Consider the following 18,036-nt stretch of genomic DNA (forward strand, 5'->3'; position numbering starts at 1 on the left):
ACATGGTTATTACCACCTGGCGAATTTAAACGCGAAGACATGTATCGAAGGTATTGGAAACAAGTTCAATATCTCGTAGATTCATTCTGGAAACGATGGCAAAGAGAATACTAAGTGGATAGTTTCGAAACGTAATGTTTGTATAAACGATATTGTGCTTCTAGTGGATGATAACGCTCCGCGAAACCAGTGGAAATGGGACGTGTTACCAAAGTATATTATGACTGTAAAAACCTAGTTAGAAGTGTTTGTGTTAAGACACAATTCTCAGAATTTCAAAGACCTATGTATTTGGTTAAACCGTACGTTTGAGGGGCCGGAATGTTAGGGCCAAATTTCGTTTGTATAGATCCGAGTCCATTATTTTGTTGGTGTTATATCCAAGTCAATGTTTTAGATATGCACTTCCTGTCTTAACCTAAGGTCAAGGCTGTTAGCCTGATTGTATTTTATGAAGCCATGTGCTTTTATTCATTTTTCAACGTACTAACGTGTTCACTTATTAACGGTTCATAAACATGTTGTAAACCCCTCAGTTATCTTCCAAGTCGTAAGTACATATAATAGCGATATAAAACCAATATATATATATATTTGTACTTGTAGTCCGTTTTAAGAATAATTCTGTAGCCTACATACATGTATGCATAATTTTCACGTATGTATACTGAGCGCCATGGAAAACGCATCACTTAGTTTTTCGTATAACAAAATGAGCCTGTAAACAAATCTTATTTATTTTGCTTCTTATTGTGAACAATATTCAAATGGGAACACATCAATAACAACACATTTGCACACTTATGGATGTTTAATCTGTAATCAAGGGTACAAAGTCAGAGGGGTCAAAACCAAAAGTACGACACAGATGTCAGTAGCGCGTGTGTCCTCCACGGGCCATCATCACGGTAGGCTACAGCATTAACGCGACCCCTGCAAATGTGTAGGGCGGTCCGGTGATCGATTCGTTCCGAAAACGCAGCAGTCTGCAAGACGTTCCCCGAGACGTCTCCACACACGTTGACGGCCATCAGCGTGATAAATATGAAAGCGACTCTCATCACTGAAGAGCACACTTTGCCAGTCTACTCTTCTCCATGTCTGGTGTCCTTGCGCCCATATCAAACGCCGCTGACGGTGATGATCCCTGATGATAGCTCCAACATAAGGTCGTCGTGCACGGAGTCCTACTTCTCTTAGACAACGTCTTACGGTGTTGGCACATATTATCTATCATATTACTTTTAGTTTCGAAGTTAAACTATTTAGCTTATCAATATATATTTGAATGTTTTGTGTGTGAGTATTTGTTAAGTGTCTTGTTCTGTTACTGTCTTTTTCATTTCTTTGTTATAAAGATTCTAAGCCTAATTTTTCACCTTTGAAAATAAAGATATTATTATTATTATTATTATTATGGTCCTTGTTTTCCGACGACGACACCTGTTAGAGTCGCTGGGCCGAATCTGTCACGCAGATGAGTGACCCGGATGTAGCGGTCTTGAGCCTGGGTTGTAACGCGTTGTGGACCAGGACGTTGACGGTCACGTGCTGATCCAGTAACTCGAACACGTTCCACCAATAGTGGACTGATGACAATTGATGTGTCTGGCAATAGCACGTGTGCCAGTCCTGGACATTCCCATGGCTTCATTCCGTTGATTTTCAGTAAGTCTCGGCATCTCTATCTCGATTCCTTCACACGTCCAACAACAAATTACGACAGATTGACGTTTCACAGTTCATGTACTGCACATTAAGTTGAAAACATGCTTTTAAAGGGCTCAAACACAATGCTGCACGTGAATATTGGGTTTTTCATGTACATCTCGTGCCCACTTTCTTTTTTTGCACACGGGCCGATATTTTTTGCGTTTGGGAGCATTGTGTGAAACAATAGTTCATAGTATTGCATAATATTATACATACAAAACCACCTAGTAATAAAATATTTGGGAAAAAAAAGTGATGCGTTTTCCATGGCGCTCCGTAGAATACCTGCTCTTCACTAACTGCGAATCAAGCTGGCTCTCACTACCAAATTCGCTGGATGACCATGACTTGAGTGTAATCACGTGCTCGGTATGTGCTAATTCGAGCCTTCGATAAATAAAATGAATTGAAAGTAGTCTATTTTTAGTAACCCATTTCTTTGCTCAAAATAAAAATGCTTTTATCTCTTCTAAAGTAATTTAATGAAATGAAATGAAATGGGGTTTAACGTCCTACTGTTCTGCTCCTGTTCTAGGGTTAGGGTTAGGGTTAGGGTTCCAACTGCCAAGGGATCTTTTACGTGCACGCCAATGTGTACACGGAACCTCGGGTTTTTTTTCGTCCCATTTTAATTCATGTATATTCGTTCGAGAGAGAGAGAGAGGGGGGCGGAGGTTAACGTCAACTCGACACAAACTAGGTCATCTCGGGACTAACGTATGGCTTAATATGCGCGTAGGGGTCTTAAGCAGTGGGAGGATTAACTTTACTTTTCAGTATAGATATACGAAAGTTTGGATTAAGCCCGCATTTTTATTTCATATAACCCCCCCCCCCCCCTTCACTTTTCAAGGGAAGTAAATATAAATGTGCCAGAAAATTATTTATATATTTGAAAAGAACAGTGAACGTGCTTTCCACTGATATGTAGACTGGGTGTGAACAAGATGAAAGGGCAAACGTTGTTGTCAATTAATATAGCGAGGTAAATCGAACTCTCGGGGGGGGGGGGGGGGGGTCACGTGGAACAATTTACTTTTTAAACACAAACATTTATCGTAACAGCATTTATTTTACTAGCTTAAAACATGAACATAACATATAATTCGTGGTGGTGTCAAACCATTATTAATAGCACGGTGCTGTTAATCAATTTATAACAACATGGTGGTGATAAACCATTAATAATAACATGAGGGTGTTAAACTATTAATAATAACATGGTGGTGATAAACCATTAATAATAACACGGTGGTGATAAACTATTAATAATAACATGGTGGTGATAAACCATTAATAATAACACGGTGGTGATAAACCATTAATAATAGCATTGTGCTGATAAATTATTAATAATAACATGGTGGTGATAAACCATTAATAATAACATAGTGGTGATAGACCATTAATAATAACATGGTGGTGATAAACCATTAATAATAACACGGTGGTGATAAACTATTAATAATAACACTGGTGGTGACAAATCATTCATAATAACATGGTGGTGATAAACTATTAATAATAACATGGTGGTGATAAATCATTAATAATAACACGGTGGTGATAAACCATTAATAATAACATGGTGCTGACAAACCATTAAAGATACATTATGGGGGATAAGATAACGCGATGACAGTTCTCGCTATAATAGTTAAAAACTAGATAGTGTAAAGGTAATTTGCTGAAAATTTCAGTCAAATTGATCCACCATGAGCCGAGATAGAAGCTCGTGAAATTTTGGCATAGTCTCGGTCATCATTACTAAAATCATTAATATAAACAGCAAGTCTCGATTATCCGCTTTTCTTGATTTAATTATCAACGGCCGTTAGCGGCATATAGGAATTTAATCCAGCCAACATCGAAGGCTAGCCGTGACATCGAGAGTTTCTTATGGTCTGGATAAGTTAATTAATGTCTAATTGATAATTTAGATAACATTTCAGGCCTAAAGAAAGACTTGTAATAAGCAGACTTTACTCTTGCATAATGCATGTTTAATAATAACATGGTGGTGATAAACTATTAATAATAACATGGTGGTGATAAACCATTAATAATAACATGGTGGTGATAAACCATTAATAATAACATGGTGGTGATAAACCATTAATAATAACATGGTGGTGATAAACTATTAATAATAACATGGTGGTGATAAACCATTAATAATAACATGGTGGTGATAAACTATTAATAATAACATGGTGGTGATAAACCATTAATAATAACATGGTGGTGATAAACTATTAATAATAACATGGTGGTGATAAACTATTAATAATAACATGGTGGTGATAAACCATTAATAATAACATGGTGGTGATAAACCATTAATAATAACATGGTAGTGATAAACCATTAATAATAACATAGTGGTGATAAACCATTAATAATAACACGGTGGTGATAAACTATTAATACTAACATGGTGGTGATAAACCATTAATAATAACATGGTGCTGATAAACTATTAATAAAAACATGGTGGTGATAAACTATTAATAACACGGTGGTGATAAACCATTAATAATATCATGGTGGTAATAAACCATTAATAATAACTTGGTGCTGATAATGTAGTGAGGCGGAATTTTAATATGTTTATAGGTTTTATTATGTCAAGTAATATAGTGCATTGAGTGAGTGCACCTTTAAACTAACAAATTGACACTAATTTTACCTGCAACTGGTCTATAATAACATCTCTCCTTTAACTTGGCTTGTTAACCTGTACTGTTTTCTTAGAGTCCAAATCTTGGGGTGAGTACAATTCTACTCCCTTGGTTACAAGCAAGTTTTCTTTTTATCTAAACCCCACTTTGGACACCAGACATTAGACAGATTTCGAAGTGTAAGGACATTTTGATACCTTCAATCAAATTGTAAATTTATTTTCAGAGAATTGTTTCAGTTATACAGGTAATTGTGCTAATTCTCTTATTTTGGGTAATTGGGGTTTAGATGTAGCGGATGTAGGAATGATAGAAATTGTAATATTAAGCAACCATTTTATTTAAATAGATAGAAAATAACATGTAAAGATCATTAGTTATTCATATATACATATATATAGTAGGTTATAAGGTACCGTTTTGAAAGTATATTGTATATATAATCAGAATAATGTTATTTTCCAGAATATAGTTATCTGAAGATTTTGTTTACCATCTTGCTAGTCTTCGTTAAAAAAAACCTTCTTTGGGTATGTGATCAGTTTCTTATATATATCATTTAAGGCATATTGAATATATTTTATTTAGTTAGTGATGTATTTTTAGTGTGAAAATTAATGATATCAAGTTGGTAAATAAAGGCTTAAAAACCAAACACCTTAGTTTTTATTGAGAATTTACACCCACCCACCCCCCAGTTACAATAAACTATTAATAATAACATGTTGGTGATAAACTATTAATAATACCATGGTGCTGATAAACCATTAATAATAACACGGTGCTGATAAACTATTAATAATAACACGGCGGTGATAAACTATTAATAATAACATGGCGGTGATAAACCATAAAAAATAACATGGTGGTGATAAACCATTAACAATAACACGGTGCTGATAAACCATTAATAATAACATGGTGGTGATAAACAATTAATAACATGGTAGTGATAAACCATTAATAATAACATGGTGGTGATAAACCATTAATAATAACATGGTGCTGACAAACCATTAATAATAACACGGTGCTGATAAACCATTAATAATAACATGGTGGTGATAAACCATTAATAATAACATATTGGTGATAAACCATTAAAAAAAACATGGCGGTAATAAACCATTAATAATAACATGGTGGTGATAAACCATTAATAATAACATAGTGGTGATAAACTATTAATAACACGGTGGTGATAAACCATTAATAATATCATGGTGGCGATAAACCATTAAAATAACATGATGGTGATAAACCATTAAAAATAACATAGTGGTGATAAACTATTAATAATAACATGGTTGAGATAAACTATTAATAATAACATGGTGCTGATAAACCATTAATTATAACATGGTGGTGATAAACCATTATTAATAATATATTGGTGATAAACCATCAATAATAACATGGTGGTGATAAACTATTAATAATATCGTAGTGGTGATAAACCATTAAAAATAACATGGCGGTGATAAACTATTAATAGTAAACACGTGCTGATCAACCATCAATAATAGCATGGTGGTGATAAACTATTAATAATAACATGGTGGTGATTTGAGTTAAGGAAGATCTTTGAGCACAAAAATGAAAATAAAGTACGCTGTTATATTTATAGGCAGTAATTCGCCTTGACAATTTAGAGTGGTTCCATTCGACCCCAATTTTCGACCAATCAAAATCGGGGAAATTTCTGATTTCTGCTACAATCAATCATCACCACCATCCACATGTCATTATGTCTACATCTCCAATAGGTATATCCCAATATCTTCACTGACCCATGCAATCACAACGTCTACTACCATAATCATTATCCCCAGTCAACTTATATATAATATTCACCATTTCATCACTAATAGGTTTATGAAACCATCACCGTCATCATCATCATCTTTCAACATCTACAACTACCACCATCTTCTCTCCACCCAATCTTCTTTCAACACCCATCTTGTCATCACCATCAGTAACACCCGTATCTTTATCATCCTCATCTATAACAACATCATACCTCAACACCCATCTTGTCATCACCATCAGTAACATCCGTATCGTTATCTTCCCAATCTATAACAACATCATCCTTCAACATTCATCTTGTCATCACCATCACTAGCATCTGTATCCATATCTCCTCATCTATAACATCATCATCCTTCAACATCCATCTTGTCATCACCATCACTAGCATCTGTATCCATATCTCCTCATCTATAACATCATCATCCTTCAACATCCATCTTGTCATCACCATCACTAGCATCTGTACCTTTATCTTCCCAATCTATAACAACATCATCCTTCAACATCCATCTTGTCATCACCATCAATAACACCCGTATCTTTATCATCATCTTCTATAACAGCACCATCCTTCAACATCCATCACCATCACTAACTTCCGTATCTTTACCATCCTCATCTATAATAACTTCATCCTTCAACATCTAATTGTCATCACCATTACTAACATACGTATCACCCTCACATGCTATCATCATTTCTTGGTAATCATAATAATTAAAATCATTGTCGCTATACAGAAACAACATCACCATCAGCCTAATCATCATGATAATCATCGCCAGTATCGTTATCATCATTATCATCATCATCTCCATCTTCAAGTCATTTCAGATTATAACCTTGGTAATCACAGTCATCAAAATCATTGTCGCTATCATCATTATCATCATCATCATCATCATCATCATCGTCATCACCATCGTCATCTTCCATTATATTATCCTCATCCAGATAATCATCCATGGAATAACGGATAAAGTATTTTTTAGGAAGAAGATCAACCAGTAAGATCTTCTTCGCCAGACTGTTAGCTAACTGCAGTTGTTCAACTTTCTCCTTTATTTCTAGTCCCAATTTCTGCCTGATGACCCTTATACACTTTTCTTCAAGAGATAGGTTAAAACATGCAAACTTGAATTCCTCCCTGTTCTCTGAGTGAAACATCTCCTCTCGTCCATCTTGTGCAGAATGAAACATTCTAGTTCGTCTATCTTGTTCATCCTCCATTTTGAAATTAACAGTCGAAACAATCTCTTCTTCTGGAGCCCCACTTCGATAAAGTAGTTGTCTAAGTTTATTTCTCTCTTTACTGTCAAAATCTTGTAAATGAACATCGTCATTGTAGTAATTACGTTCAGTAGATACAGACTGAAGATGCTGAAGGCAGCAGTTTTCAGCAACTAAATATTTTATTACATCAACAGTTTTCTCTGGATCAGAACAGGTAGGGAAAAGTAAAGCTCGCTGTATCAGTGTATTGCCATCTGGTCCTGGTAAATTCAGAAGTTTATGGCCACCTCTGATCAAACATGTTTTTAGACAATGTCTACCATAATCAAGATCCAAAAACTGTAAAGCAGATGTGTTATATTTTGTTTCTAAAATATTGATATTTGACCCTAATTCAAGTAGTAATTGTATAATAAATTTATTATTTTTCTTGGCCGCTAAGATCAAAGCAGTTTTTCCATTATTGTCCTGACTATTAATATTACCACCAGTCTCGAGTAGAAGTTTGACACATTCTTGAAAAGTTTCATATTGTTCACTCAGTGAATCGTCCATCGAATTTCCAGTTTGTTTCAGTTTAGACTTAGATATTAGGCACCCGATTACAGCACTGTGTATGGCTGTATGACCTTTATTGTTCTGTATATTAACATCACATGTAGGACCGTATTTTGTTATCAAGTCCAGGTATTTATGGTTCAATAAGAAAGCACCAATAATAAGAGGAGTGTTAGTTAGAGAATCTTTATGATTTATATCAATATTAGAATTAAACAACCAATTAAACTTCTCTGGTGTAAACTCATATTTCACTTGAGCCAAAAGATGAAAAATATTTCGATTTGTTGTTTCAGTAAAACTATTCACTAATGGCTTTAATCCTATATAATACTCAAAAATATTTAATTGGCCGAATTTCATAATATCATACAGTAGTTCAGGTCCATCAGCAACCAAATTAGCACCAGACTCGACTAAAAGTTTAAAGATAGCCAGAGTAGTTTTAAAATATCTTTTACTTTTCACCGTTTTTACAAAACAATGTCTACAAGCGGATAAACCATGATCATTAGTTCTATTTACATTAACAATATCTACAAGCACTAATTTAACAATATCTATATAGTGGGCGTATTGGGAGGCATACATTAAAGGCGTTGTTGTATTTACACTCTGGGTAGGGTCAGCACCATGTTGTATTAATAAAGTTATAATACCCACACATGTTTCTTTATCACCATGGTGATATATAGCACATGTTAAAGGCGAGTGACCCCCGACAACCATATTTAAGTCAGCACCGTGTTGTAGTAATAATGTTATAATACCTAAACTCGTATCTGTATCACCATGTCGTATTATAGCACATGTTAAAGGTGATCTACCAAATCCGTCAACCATGTTTAAGTCAGCACCATGTTGTAGTAATAATGTTATAATACCTAAACTCGTATCTTTATCACCATGTCGTATTATCGCACATGTTAAAGGTGATCTACCCAATTCGCCAACCATGTTTAAGTCAGCACCGTGTTGTATTAATAATAATATAATATCTAAACACGTATTTGTATCACCATACTTATAAATAACATATTCTAATGATTTATTTAGATTGAACTTGTCGAATTCAGCTCCAGCTTCTGTTAGAATGTTAGTACAGTTTAAACATTCGGCCACATTATCAGTGTTTTTTATACAGTAAAATAACGCAGTGTAACCATATTTAGATTTATAATTAATCATGTTCTTGATTTGATCATTACTTAAAAGAATTGACAACATTTGACCAGATTTAGCAAACATTAATATAGTTTTATCAGAGTCTGGATTGAGATTTAAATCAGAAACGGTTAAAAGATATTTAGTAATATTGAAACTATTATACTTAACAGATTCTAACAAAGCATTCCATACTTTATCGTCATGTTCAACCTGTAAATATAATTTCTTACTATAGAGATACTGAATACCTTCAACAAAATCTGATTTTATAGCACATGTCATTAACTGTATATTTAAATTAATATCAAGTTGACCATCAGATTGTAATATTATAATATTATTAAATAAACACTTAACAAGTGATAAATATCTTCTCTCTAATGATTGACAGGTTAAACTTATAATGACGTCTTGTAGTCTTCTGACGTCATCTGGCTGTAGTTCTTTTAATATGGTTTCCATTAGATCAATGTTGATGTCATTAACAGCTTGAGATAATCTGTAGGAAATAACAATATTGATAATTATGCTTACGTTTATTTAAATGGGTAGTTAATCCAAACAGTCTTATCTTTTAATTGTTACTTCTCTATCTGTTACTACTTTGTACGGTAAATTAGTCAGATTAGAAAAACATATTTGTATATCACATCAATACTATATTATTTAATTCTTTGCTCTCTGTTGTTCCTATCGCACTGATTACAAACTGCAAAAAGTACAAAATTCTGCTGCTAGTTTAATAATTCAAGTCCCACTTTCATCTCATATTACTCCTATCTTCTATATAATCTACATTGGTTACCTATCTCCTTTAGAGTTAAGTTAAAATACACTTTCTTACATATAAATACTTAATTAACTTATATCCCCCATATCTTTAAGAGCTCCTTGAAGTTTATTTTCTTAAAAGGAATCTCAGATCTTCAACAGACCCATTCTTGTTAGTAGAACGTTCTGCCAACTTATGTTCGTTTTGTAATCGTTCATTGTTTGTTCATGTCCCTCTGCTCTGGAAAGAACCTGTTCATGTTTGGCGTTATTTAAGACACATCAAAAACACACTTATTCTTATAACGTATTTTCAACGGTAATACATCATTTGAATCTATGCATAGTGATGATAGTTTATCCATTAATAATAATGATAATAATATCTGATAATAATTATAGTTTTACCTGTCCTGTATCTTCTGGATTTCATGTTTTTGTTTGATATCTTCACTTTCACTTTCAACTGATAGTTTTGCTAGAAGGCAATAAAAAGTTAATAAATCAATTATGCCCCAATAAAAATATACTCCACGAAGTTTTTCGTTTGATTAGACCTAATCCCACTCAAGCACTGCCCTACTCCCCTCCAATTTCTGTTGCAAATTATGATTGGTTCAATAGCCCGTTCAACAACCAATGCATTACTACGTAACAAAACCATTCGGGGTTAACCAGCGCTTAATATGTTACCGTAAAGTGTTTGGTGACAATCGCGGCTACATTACGTCATAACGCGCGACATGTATTACGCACAATTAACTGGCACTAATTGTTTTATAAACGAGGCTATCCTGAATTCCTACAATGTAAACATTCGGTAATCGACGCACACGTGTAATCTTTTGATTTTCTCTTGGAGCACACAGCAGACGAACAATATTTTAACCAGCTTTTAATACATTTAATCAACCGACGAAGAACCCAGATCAAAGAGAAGGGCTGTCATGTTACGTATTGTGTTTCACCAAACTGGATAGAAATACAATAATATATATAATTCATGGATTATCTAAACAAAAATGGATAAATATTATCGAATACTTGGTAGGCAGTAATAATTGGTACAAACAGACACGTTTATAGAATTTATATAGAAGATTTGAGTCGAATAATTTTCGTTCCAATAGCGAGTTTCTGCGACGGCCAAATTTACCGATGCGATTATCGATGTTTGCTCCCGATGCATCCAAGGCCAGGGTTAAAACATTTCTTGAAATCAGCACTCACAAGCACTGTGATATTATGTTTCAAAGAGGTCGCCAACGTTAAGCGGCAGTCATGGAAATTCCCTTTATTTTACTGTAGGCCTACACAGGAAAGATTTGATAGGACATCAGCAAATGGACACACTCCATCAAAAACTCAAGTTTTCAGTTTAAGTATAGCAATAGCTAGAGAGAAATTTCTCGGGCCATTGCATCAGGAATATGCACCAATGTTAGAATGTATAATGTCCTATATATTGGATCTGTTTTATAACTGACTAAACTGTTGTATAAAATTTATAAATCAAGGACAAATATAGTTTCGATACACAATTCGAGGACAAAATAGCTCCATAGTACAACAACAGTAATACCGTATCGCAATCGTTACAAATGGAGAACTTAGTTTACAACTTATCACTTTACCTATTTTAGTTGGTATCAGGTGTTCCATTTCAACATCACTCTCGTTTGAGCTTTTTCTTTTACATGTTCTGCCATCCCTTTGTACATTGGTCTTATCCATTCTAAAACAAGAAATATCTCAGATAAAACACAAAGAACAGTAATAACGTCTGTTTGGTTGACGGAAAGATGCTTAGATTCCTAAGCATGCTGTATAGAATGTATATCTTTTAAACTGTGTTACCTAGCTGTTCTCATAGTTGAAGAGATCAGTACTAAAGTGGGCCAACCCACATTGACAAGTTTTCGAGAAATGTGACTTCAAAATTTAACGATGATTAAAAATTATGTAATTCACCCGATCAGTGATATTTTGACATCTTATATGTCTTGTCATATCTTAATTCATGATGATCAGTGATATTTTGACATCTTATATGTCTTGTCATATCTTAATTCATGAGAATATTTTTTAAATTCACTTTGTAATATTTCCCCGAGATTTTGTGGGGTAATGTGTTAAATGCATTAAAGCTGACTACAGTGTGAGTAATAATTGTGGGTAAGAATTGCTTTATTCATACACTTTAAACTTTGCTTTTTTTATAATATAGATTTATTAAAATGAACAAAACAACATCCTTTTTGGATAAAAACGTTTCAATGCTTTTTGTACTGCTAGTACTAGCTAAGTTTTCAATAATTAAATTACATACAACTGCTACACACCGCTGATGTTTAAAAAGCGTCTGCTTGTGACCTTGTGTAAGAAAATTCTCAAAAATCACGTGCAGCGGAAGTAAGTAGATGCGATCTTCAAGTCTTGTGTTGTAAATTTAAACAGTTTAACAATACTAAATGATCCGGACTATCTTCCATTCAAGCATTCGATTGGCTGCGGTATTCCTGACCTAACAGTGACAGTAATCTATTTATAGATCGTTTTATTCTTGCTTTCAGAAATTAAGTTTCGTCGAGTTTTCTAAAAATATTCGGTTTTTTTTAAAATATGACAGCCTATTTATAGCCTGGTAATTAGCCGCGTAAGTGTTTTCAACATTTAACGATACTCAAAACATTAGTTTTATCATAGTTTATTGTCGTCGGCTAATTTCAACTGCTGTATAGTGTATTTATTATCTATGTTTATGATAATTTTTTTCGATATTTGAAGTTTTTGGCGATATTCGATAAACCACTATATCGTAGTTGGGTCTGAAAATACCATATCGCGATAAATGACTATATTGAGAACATCGTACAGTCCTAACAAAAATGAACTTATATTTAGCGATTAAACAAAATTTCTAAAATGAGACGCTGTCTTCGAAAAGAGCCATAATATCCTAATATCGATGACTAGTCCGATCGTTAATGTAAATCCGTCGGCTTTTCGGGTAGAAATCGTGGAATAAGCTTTATTTTGTAGGTTTTGATGGTTGATTACAAAAAATCAATGTTGACATTTTTTTTGAGTAGGTCTTCACAGTATGGGAGGCCATTATTTGAGGGCAGCCATTTTGCGATAATATTCCAAATTATTTTTTATTTTCACATTATTTATAATGTTATCGACATATCAACTGTGATTTAGCAATGTATTAATATTGGCAGCATTCATGACTATATCTCAGATTGTTTTCCATCATTTCATGAGGATATTTCCAAGATGGCGCACATTTTTAGCGGGATAATCGGTCGATGTGCTGATTTCGATTAAGTAGTAGTGTTTGGTGTCAATATATATGTTTTGGGGGTCACAAATTACATTCCTGACATTAACAACCTTGTAAAATGATCACATGTTCATATACTTAGCATATTACCAAGATGGCGGGAATTTTTGGCGGGAAAATGAGACGATGTGCAGATTTTGATTAAGTGGTCGTGTTTGGTGTCAATATATATGTTTACGGGGACGTAGAATCAATTTCTGACATTTACAACCTTGTAAAATGATCACATGTTTACATATTTAGTATATTTCCAATATTGCTGCCACTTGTGGCGGGAAAATTGGACAATGGGTTGATTTCGATTAAGTAGTTGTCTTTGGTTGTTTTCGGGGAGGCAGATTCGATTTCTGTCATATACAACTACGTAAAATGGTCGTATGTTCACCAATTTAGCATATTTCCAAGGTGGTGGAAATTTTTCTAAACACATTATTAGCATTTATTTATCATCGATTTTCCTGTGAAAGTGAAGCCTATTCCTGGCATGAAGGCAAAAAGAGCAAAGCGGCAGCGTGGTGCTTACGCCACGTGCCCATCATTGTTTTTTTGTCAACATTGTTTTTTTGTAATCAAACATCAAAACCTACAAAATAAAGCTTATTCCATGATTTCTACCCGAAAAGCCGACGGATGGGAATTAGGTAACAAACCGAATCCGACTAGACACCAAGACATAGCACAAAGTCACCCGATGGATATTTTAACTACAGTCTGCGAAACACTTTCTGCACCTCATGACGATCTGACCGGTAGTAGTAAAAGTTTGCCGCAGAGGTTGTACGAACGGATTTTGACCCTATGACGTCAGACATTGATAAATCAATAAGCGTGGACGTTTCTAGTGGTTTACCCACAGTTCCGTGTATCGCACGCCAAGAAGTCGCCGTAAAAGATTGTGTCATTGGCTAATCTCTCACGCCATCCAGAGCGCAGGTTATGTAACAACTCTTCCAGATCTTAGCGTAGTACAGACAAATAAAACCAAATTTTGAACTATAAAAAACGAAACGAAATAGGATCTGTGTTTTAATCCGATTGAGCGTCGTGGGCTAAGTAACAAGCGACCATCTCTGATATGTAATCTTCACCCTCGCTAATCAACCCTTTTATACAGGTCAACAGCACGTGCACGCCAATAATATGCATGAGTTTGGGCGAGCCATATACGTACGTAATTGAGCTCAGAGAGCCAACCTAATAAACACCTACACCAAGTTTGAACATTTTAGCTCAATTAAAAGGGAAGTTATTGTGTCCCCAAGACCGAAAGACAGACAGACGGACAGACCCATTTTAATTGTCTACTGTTTTCTTCGAAAGGCGGGGGACAATACGTATTTATGAATGTAAAATGGATAAATTGACTATGATTTCTTCCGACCCCAAAATATAAATATATTAGAACTTACAAATCGAGAGTGAAGACCTTATCTGTACCACTTTCCATTTCTTCAACTGATGTTTTATTAGTTTTATCCTTCTTGCCCTGAAATAAAACACTCATATATATTTAACTTGGATATAACATTTTATCGTGCTTTGTTTAGTATCTTACAATGGAGGATGTGAAATATTAAGATTAACATCTTTAACTTTTTACAATATATAAAATAGTATTGAGAGTATAAATATATCTAGAAGAATACATGGACCTGATGCATCATCTGTCTTTCACCCAAGTAATAAGTGGTATCCGGTGTTCCAGAAAGAGTAAGTACGCCTGTATTTATTGTAGCTATGGATAATGATGCCTTACCTATAACTACTTGATAAAACCTAGTAATATGTCTTACTGATAATTAATTGTTAAATCCTTTAATTATAATTACAGTTTGTCCTAATCTTTAATCATAATTACATATTGCCAAAAAATATCTATATATTTTCGTCATCTTTAATTATGCTTATATATTGTCGTCATCATTAAACATACATTAGTGCAAGAGCTAAATCTGCCAATTGCAGGTCTTTCCTTAGACCTGAAATGTTATGTTATATAAACCATTAATTAGGCAGTAATTAACTTATCCAGATCATAATCAACTCTCGGTAATATCGCTAGTATCAACTCTCGGTAATATCGCTAGCCTGTGTTATTTACTGGATTAGAACCCGGTCTGCTGCTGCTGATTAAATCAAAAACTGGATAATCGAGACTATGTTTTTTATCCTACCGATTTTAGTAATGATGATCGCTAAATTCTGGGTTCAGAGAGGATCGATTTGATTGACCTTTCCACAAATTCCCTTTACAGTATCTAATTTTAAACTATTATAGTGAGAACTGTCATCTCTTTATCTAATCTCCCATAATGTATCTTTAATTATGGTCGTATAGTGTCGTCATCTTTTTGTTCACTGAATTTTGAAATTTATGTTTTTTAACTACTCTACTATTAAAAGTGTCCATCCATCAATATCTAGTGTATAGAGTACAGAAGTACAGGAAATGTATACGGTAATATCTTACTGGTACTAATCTTCTTTCTGTTTGCTGTTTAGCCGATATGTCTGCAAGAAAATAAATAATAGTTTACATACACTGCCTCATACATAACATACTACACATAGTCTACAAAATAAAACTCACAACTTTGTTTCACAATAAATCATGACAAGATCAAAAGTATGCCGACAAAAATTGATTTCAAGAGTGGTTTAACAAAAATATATTTAAATTGTATATCAGCTATGCTCAATCACCGACATACCTTCTCCATGATTCACCTGGTCTTTATTTAGATCGTCATCTATTGGTAATAATATCAGGGGTTTATCTTGATCTAGTCGTTCATCATCTGTTCGGTCCATGTCTACATTGCTATATGTTGCTTGTTGATCAAGTTGTTCCTGTAAGCGGCAAATAATCAGTTCTTTATCTTGAAGTTTGTCAGTATATTTTTTAGCTAAATATTCTTGGTATTTCTCCATTTCCTGAGAGTTGGCTGATGTTGTCTTTAAAGCTGTATTTTCAATAAGCAGCTCATGTATTTGTAACTGCAAGGTTTCGATTTCATTTTCAAGAACAATAATTCTCCTCTGGATCATCGATTCCCTTTCGGAAGTGAGCTCCTCATCTACAAAAGATATACGTTTAAAAGCATGGATTAGGCTATATCAATATCAGTGCTGGACGTCATTTTAATCCCTAGTAAACTACAGTATTTTAGATCAAAGATTAGTAAAGCTCTCTGCTACGATGAATGAATGATTGCCATCGGGTTTAACGTCCCACTTTTCTGCAATCGCCGTAATAATAAATACGGGCATACGCCATATGGTGTGCTATACGGGAAATTTTCCCCAGACAGCAATTGCCGTATAACTCCCAAGGGTTTGTTCAAATATTGTGGTCAAATTTGTAGATATTTCACATTTTGCGAGGAGGGTTTGGTCGTCGAATGGGTAGCGCATGCGCGTTGTATGATAATGTCTGTCATTGAGTCAGCTGTTGTGGTTTCGATTCCTTGCTTGTACGTAACAGGGAGTAGGGGCGCCTGTCCAACATCGTGTGTTTTCTCTGGATCCTCCGGTTTCTTCCCACTGCTAAAGACCCCTACACGAAAGCAAATGATTGAAATAAAATTAAATCATATGTTAGTTCCGATATGACCTAGTTTGTGCCGAGTGGGCGTTAAACCCCATTTCGCTCTCCCTCTCTCTCACACACATTTTGCGACAATTGTCCGGTGATCTGAAACGCATGTTCATGGCGCGGTCCACGTCCTCGGTTTAAACGATCTAGTTTTCTTATTATTATTGCTAACTGCGCAGATTATAGCAAACTCCCCACATTATTTAGTTTGATTAGAGCTAATCCCACTCAAAACTGCTTTAATGGAAGCAAATTTCTGTTCCAAATTATGACTGGTCAATAGTCCGATTAACAACCAATAGCTAACTGCGTAACAATATGATTACGCTTAAAACAGAGCTCCAAATTGTACCAAATATGTTTACATAACGTTACGTCATGACTCACGATTTTATTATGCCCAATTAATCAGTGCATGCAGAATATTGTAGAAAAACTAATTGCGTGACAAACGAGGCTATCAACACGAATACAATTTAAACAAAACAATACTATATAGAGACGAACAAGACTTTCACCGTTTTTAATACCTTAAATCACTATCCAAAGTTTTATAGAAGCCCCTAGATTAAACGACGGGCTGCCATGTTGCTGTACTTGGAATAGATTTGATTGAAATGGAAGAATAGACACACTCCCTCAAAAGCTCAAGTATCAGAAGCCAATCCAGCAATGGCCAGAGAAGGATTTCTCGGGCAATTGCTTTGATAATATGAGATTATAGTCGCATTTCGTTTATGGCTGTGTGTGACAGTCCAGCTTTCCGTAAAGCGTAGTAATTAATAATATTTAATTTAATTGTCCATTGTGTTATTATGTATATTTTCATTCATATTTATATTGTTTAAATGTATTTTCGGACATCCCCGCCCCCTACACGCGCTGACATTGGCTCTTTTCTATTGCCTGGCACGTGCTTATAATTGCCTTAAATTGGAACGAATGATAGATGTGAGCTATAGCACGTGGTTATGTCACGTGATATTAGGTATTTGTCTTGTTCAGATTTGAAGCAGTAGTCAAGACGTACTGAGATACTAAAAAGATTATTCTAGGCTATCACACCGACTAGTTTGATCCCGACTTTAATAATTACCGAGAGCCCGCGATTAGAGAGAGCCCTTTTGGCAGCCGTTAGGAATCTGGAGAACCCT

General features: G+C 34.6%; 2 protein-coding genes across 7 annotated transcripts in view; one reads left to right on the plus strand and one right to left on the minus strand.

The window, feature by feature from the left end:
• LOC126822621 (uncharacterized) overlaps window positions 1-18,036 on the plus strand; it is a 182,758-nt gene that overhangs the window by 56,091 nt on the left and 108,631 nt on the right. The gene's annotated exons all lie outside the window — the stretch shown is intronic.
• LOC126822620 (uncharacterized) overlaps window positions 6,537-18,036 on the minus strand; it is a 32,837-nt gene continuing 21,337 nt past the window's right edge. For all 3 annotated transcript variants that reach the window (XM_050551589.2, XM_050551588.2, XM_056100908.1), the window contains 6 exons: window positions 15,999-16,364; window positions 15,758-15,798; window positions 14,697-14,773; window positions 11,573-11,673; window positions 10,347-10,416; window positions 6,537-9,666 (listed from right to left, as the gene is read on the minus strand). In XM_050551589.2, the coding sequence (XP_050407546.2) occupies window positions 7,035-9,666; window positions 10,347-10,416; window positions 11,573-11,673; window positions 14,697-14,773; window positions 15,758-15,798; window positions 15,999-16,364 (3,287 nt within the window). In that variant the 3' untranslated portion in view covers window positions 6,537-7,034. The remainder of the gene's footprint in view (window positions 9,667-10,346; window positions 10,417-11,572; window positions 11,674-14,696; window positions 14,774-15,757; window positions 15,799-15,998; window positions 16,365-18,036) is intronic.

This window comes from Patella vulgata, chromosome 5 (genome assembly GCF_932274485.2).
Source record: "Patella vulgata chromosome 5, xgPatVulg1.2, whole genome shotgun sequence".
In the NCBI taxonomy this organism is placed as follows: domain Eukaryota; kingdom Metazoa; phylum Mollusca; class Gastropoda; family Patellidae; genus Patella; species Patella vulgata.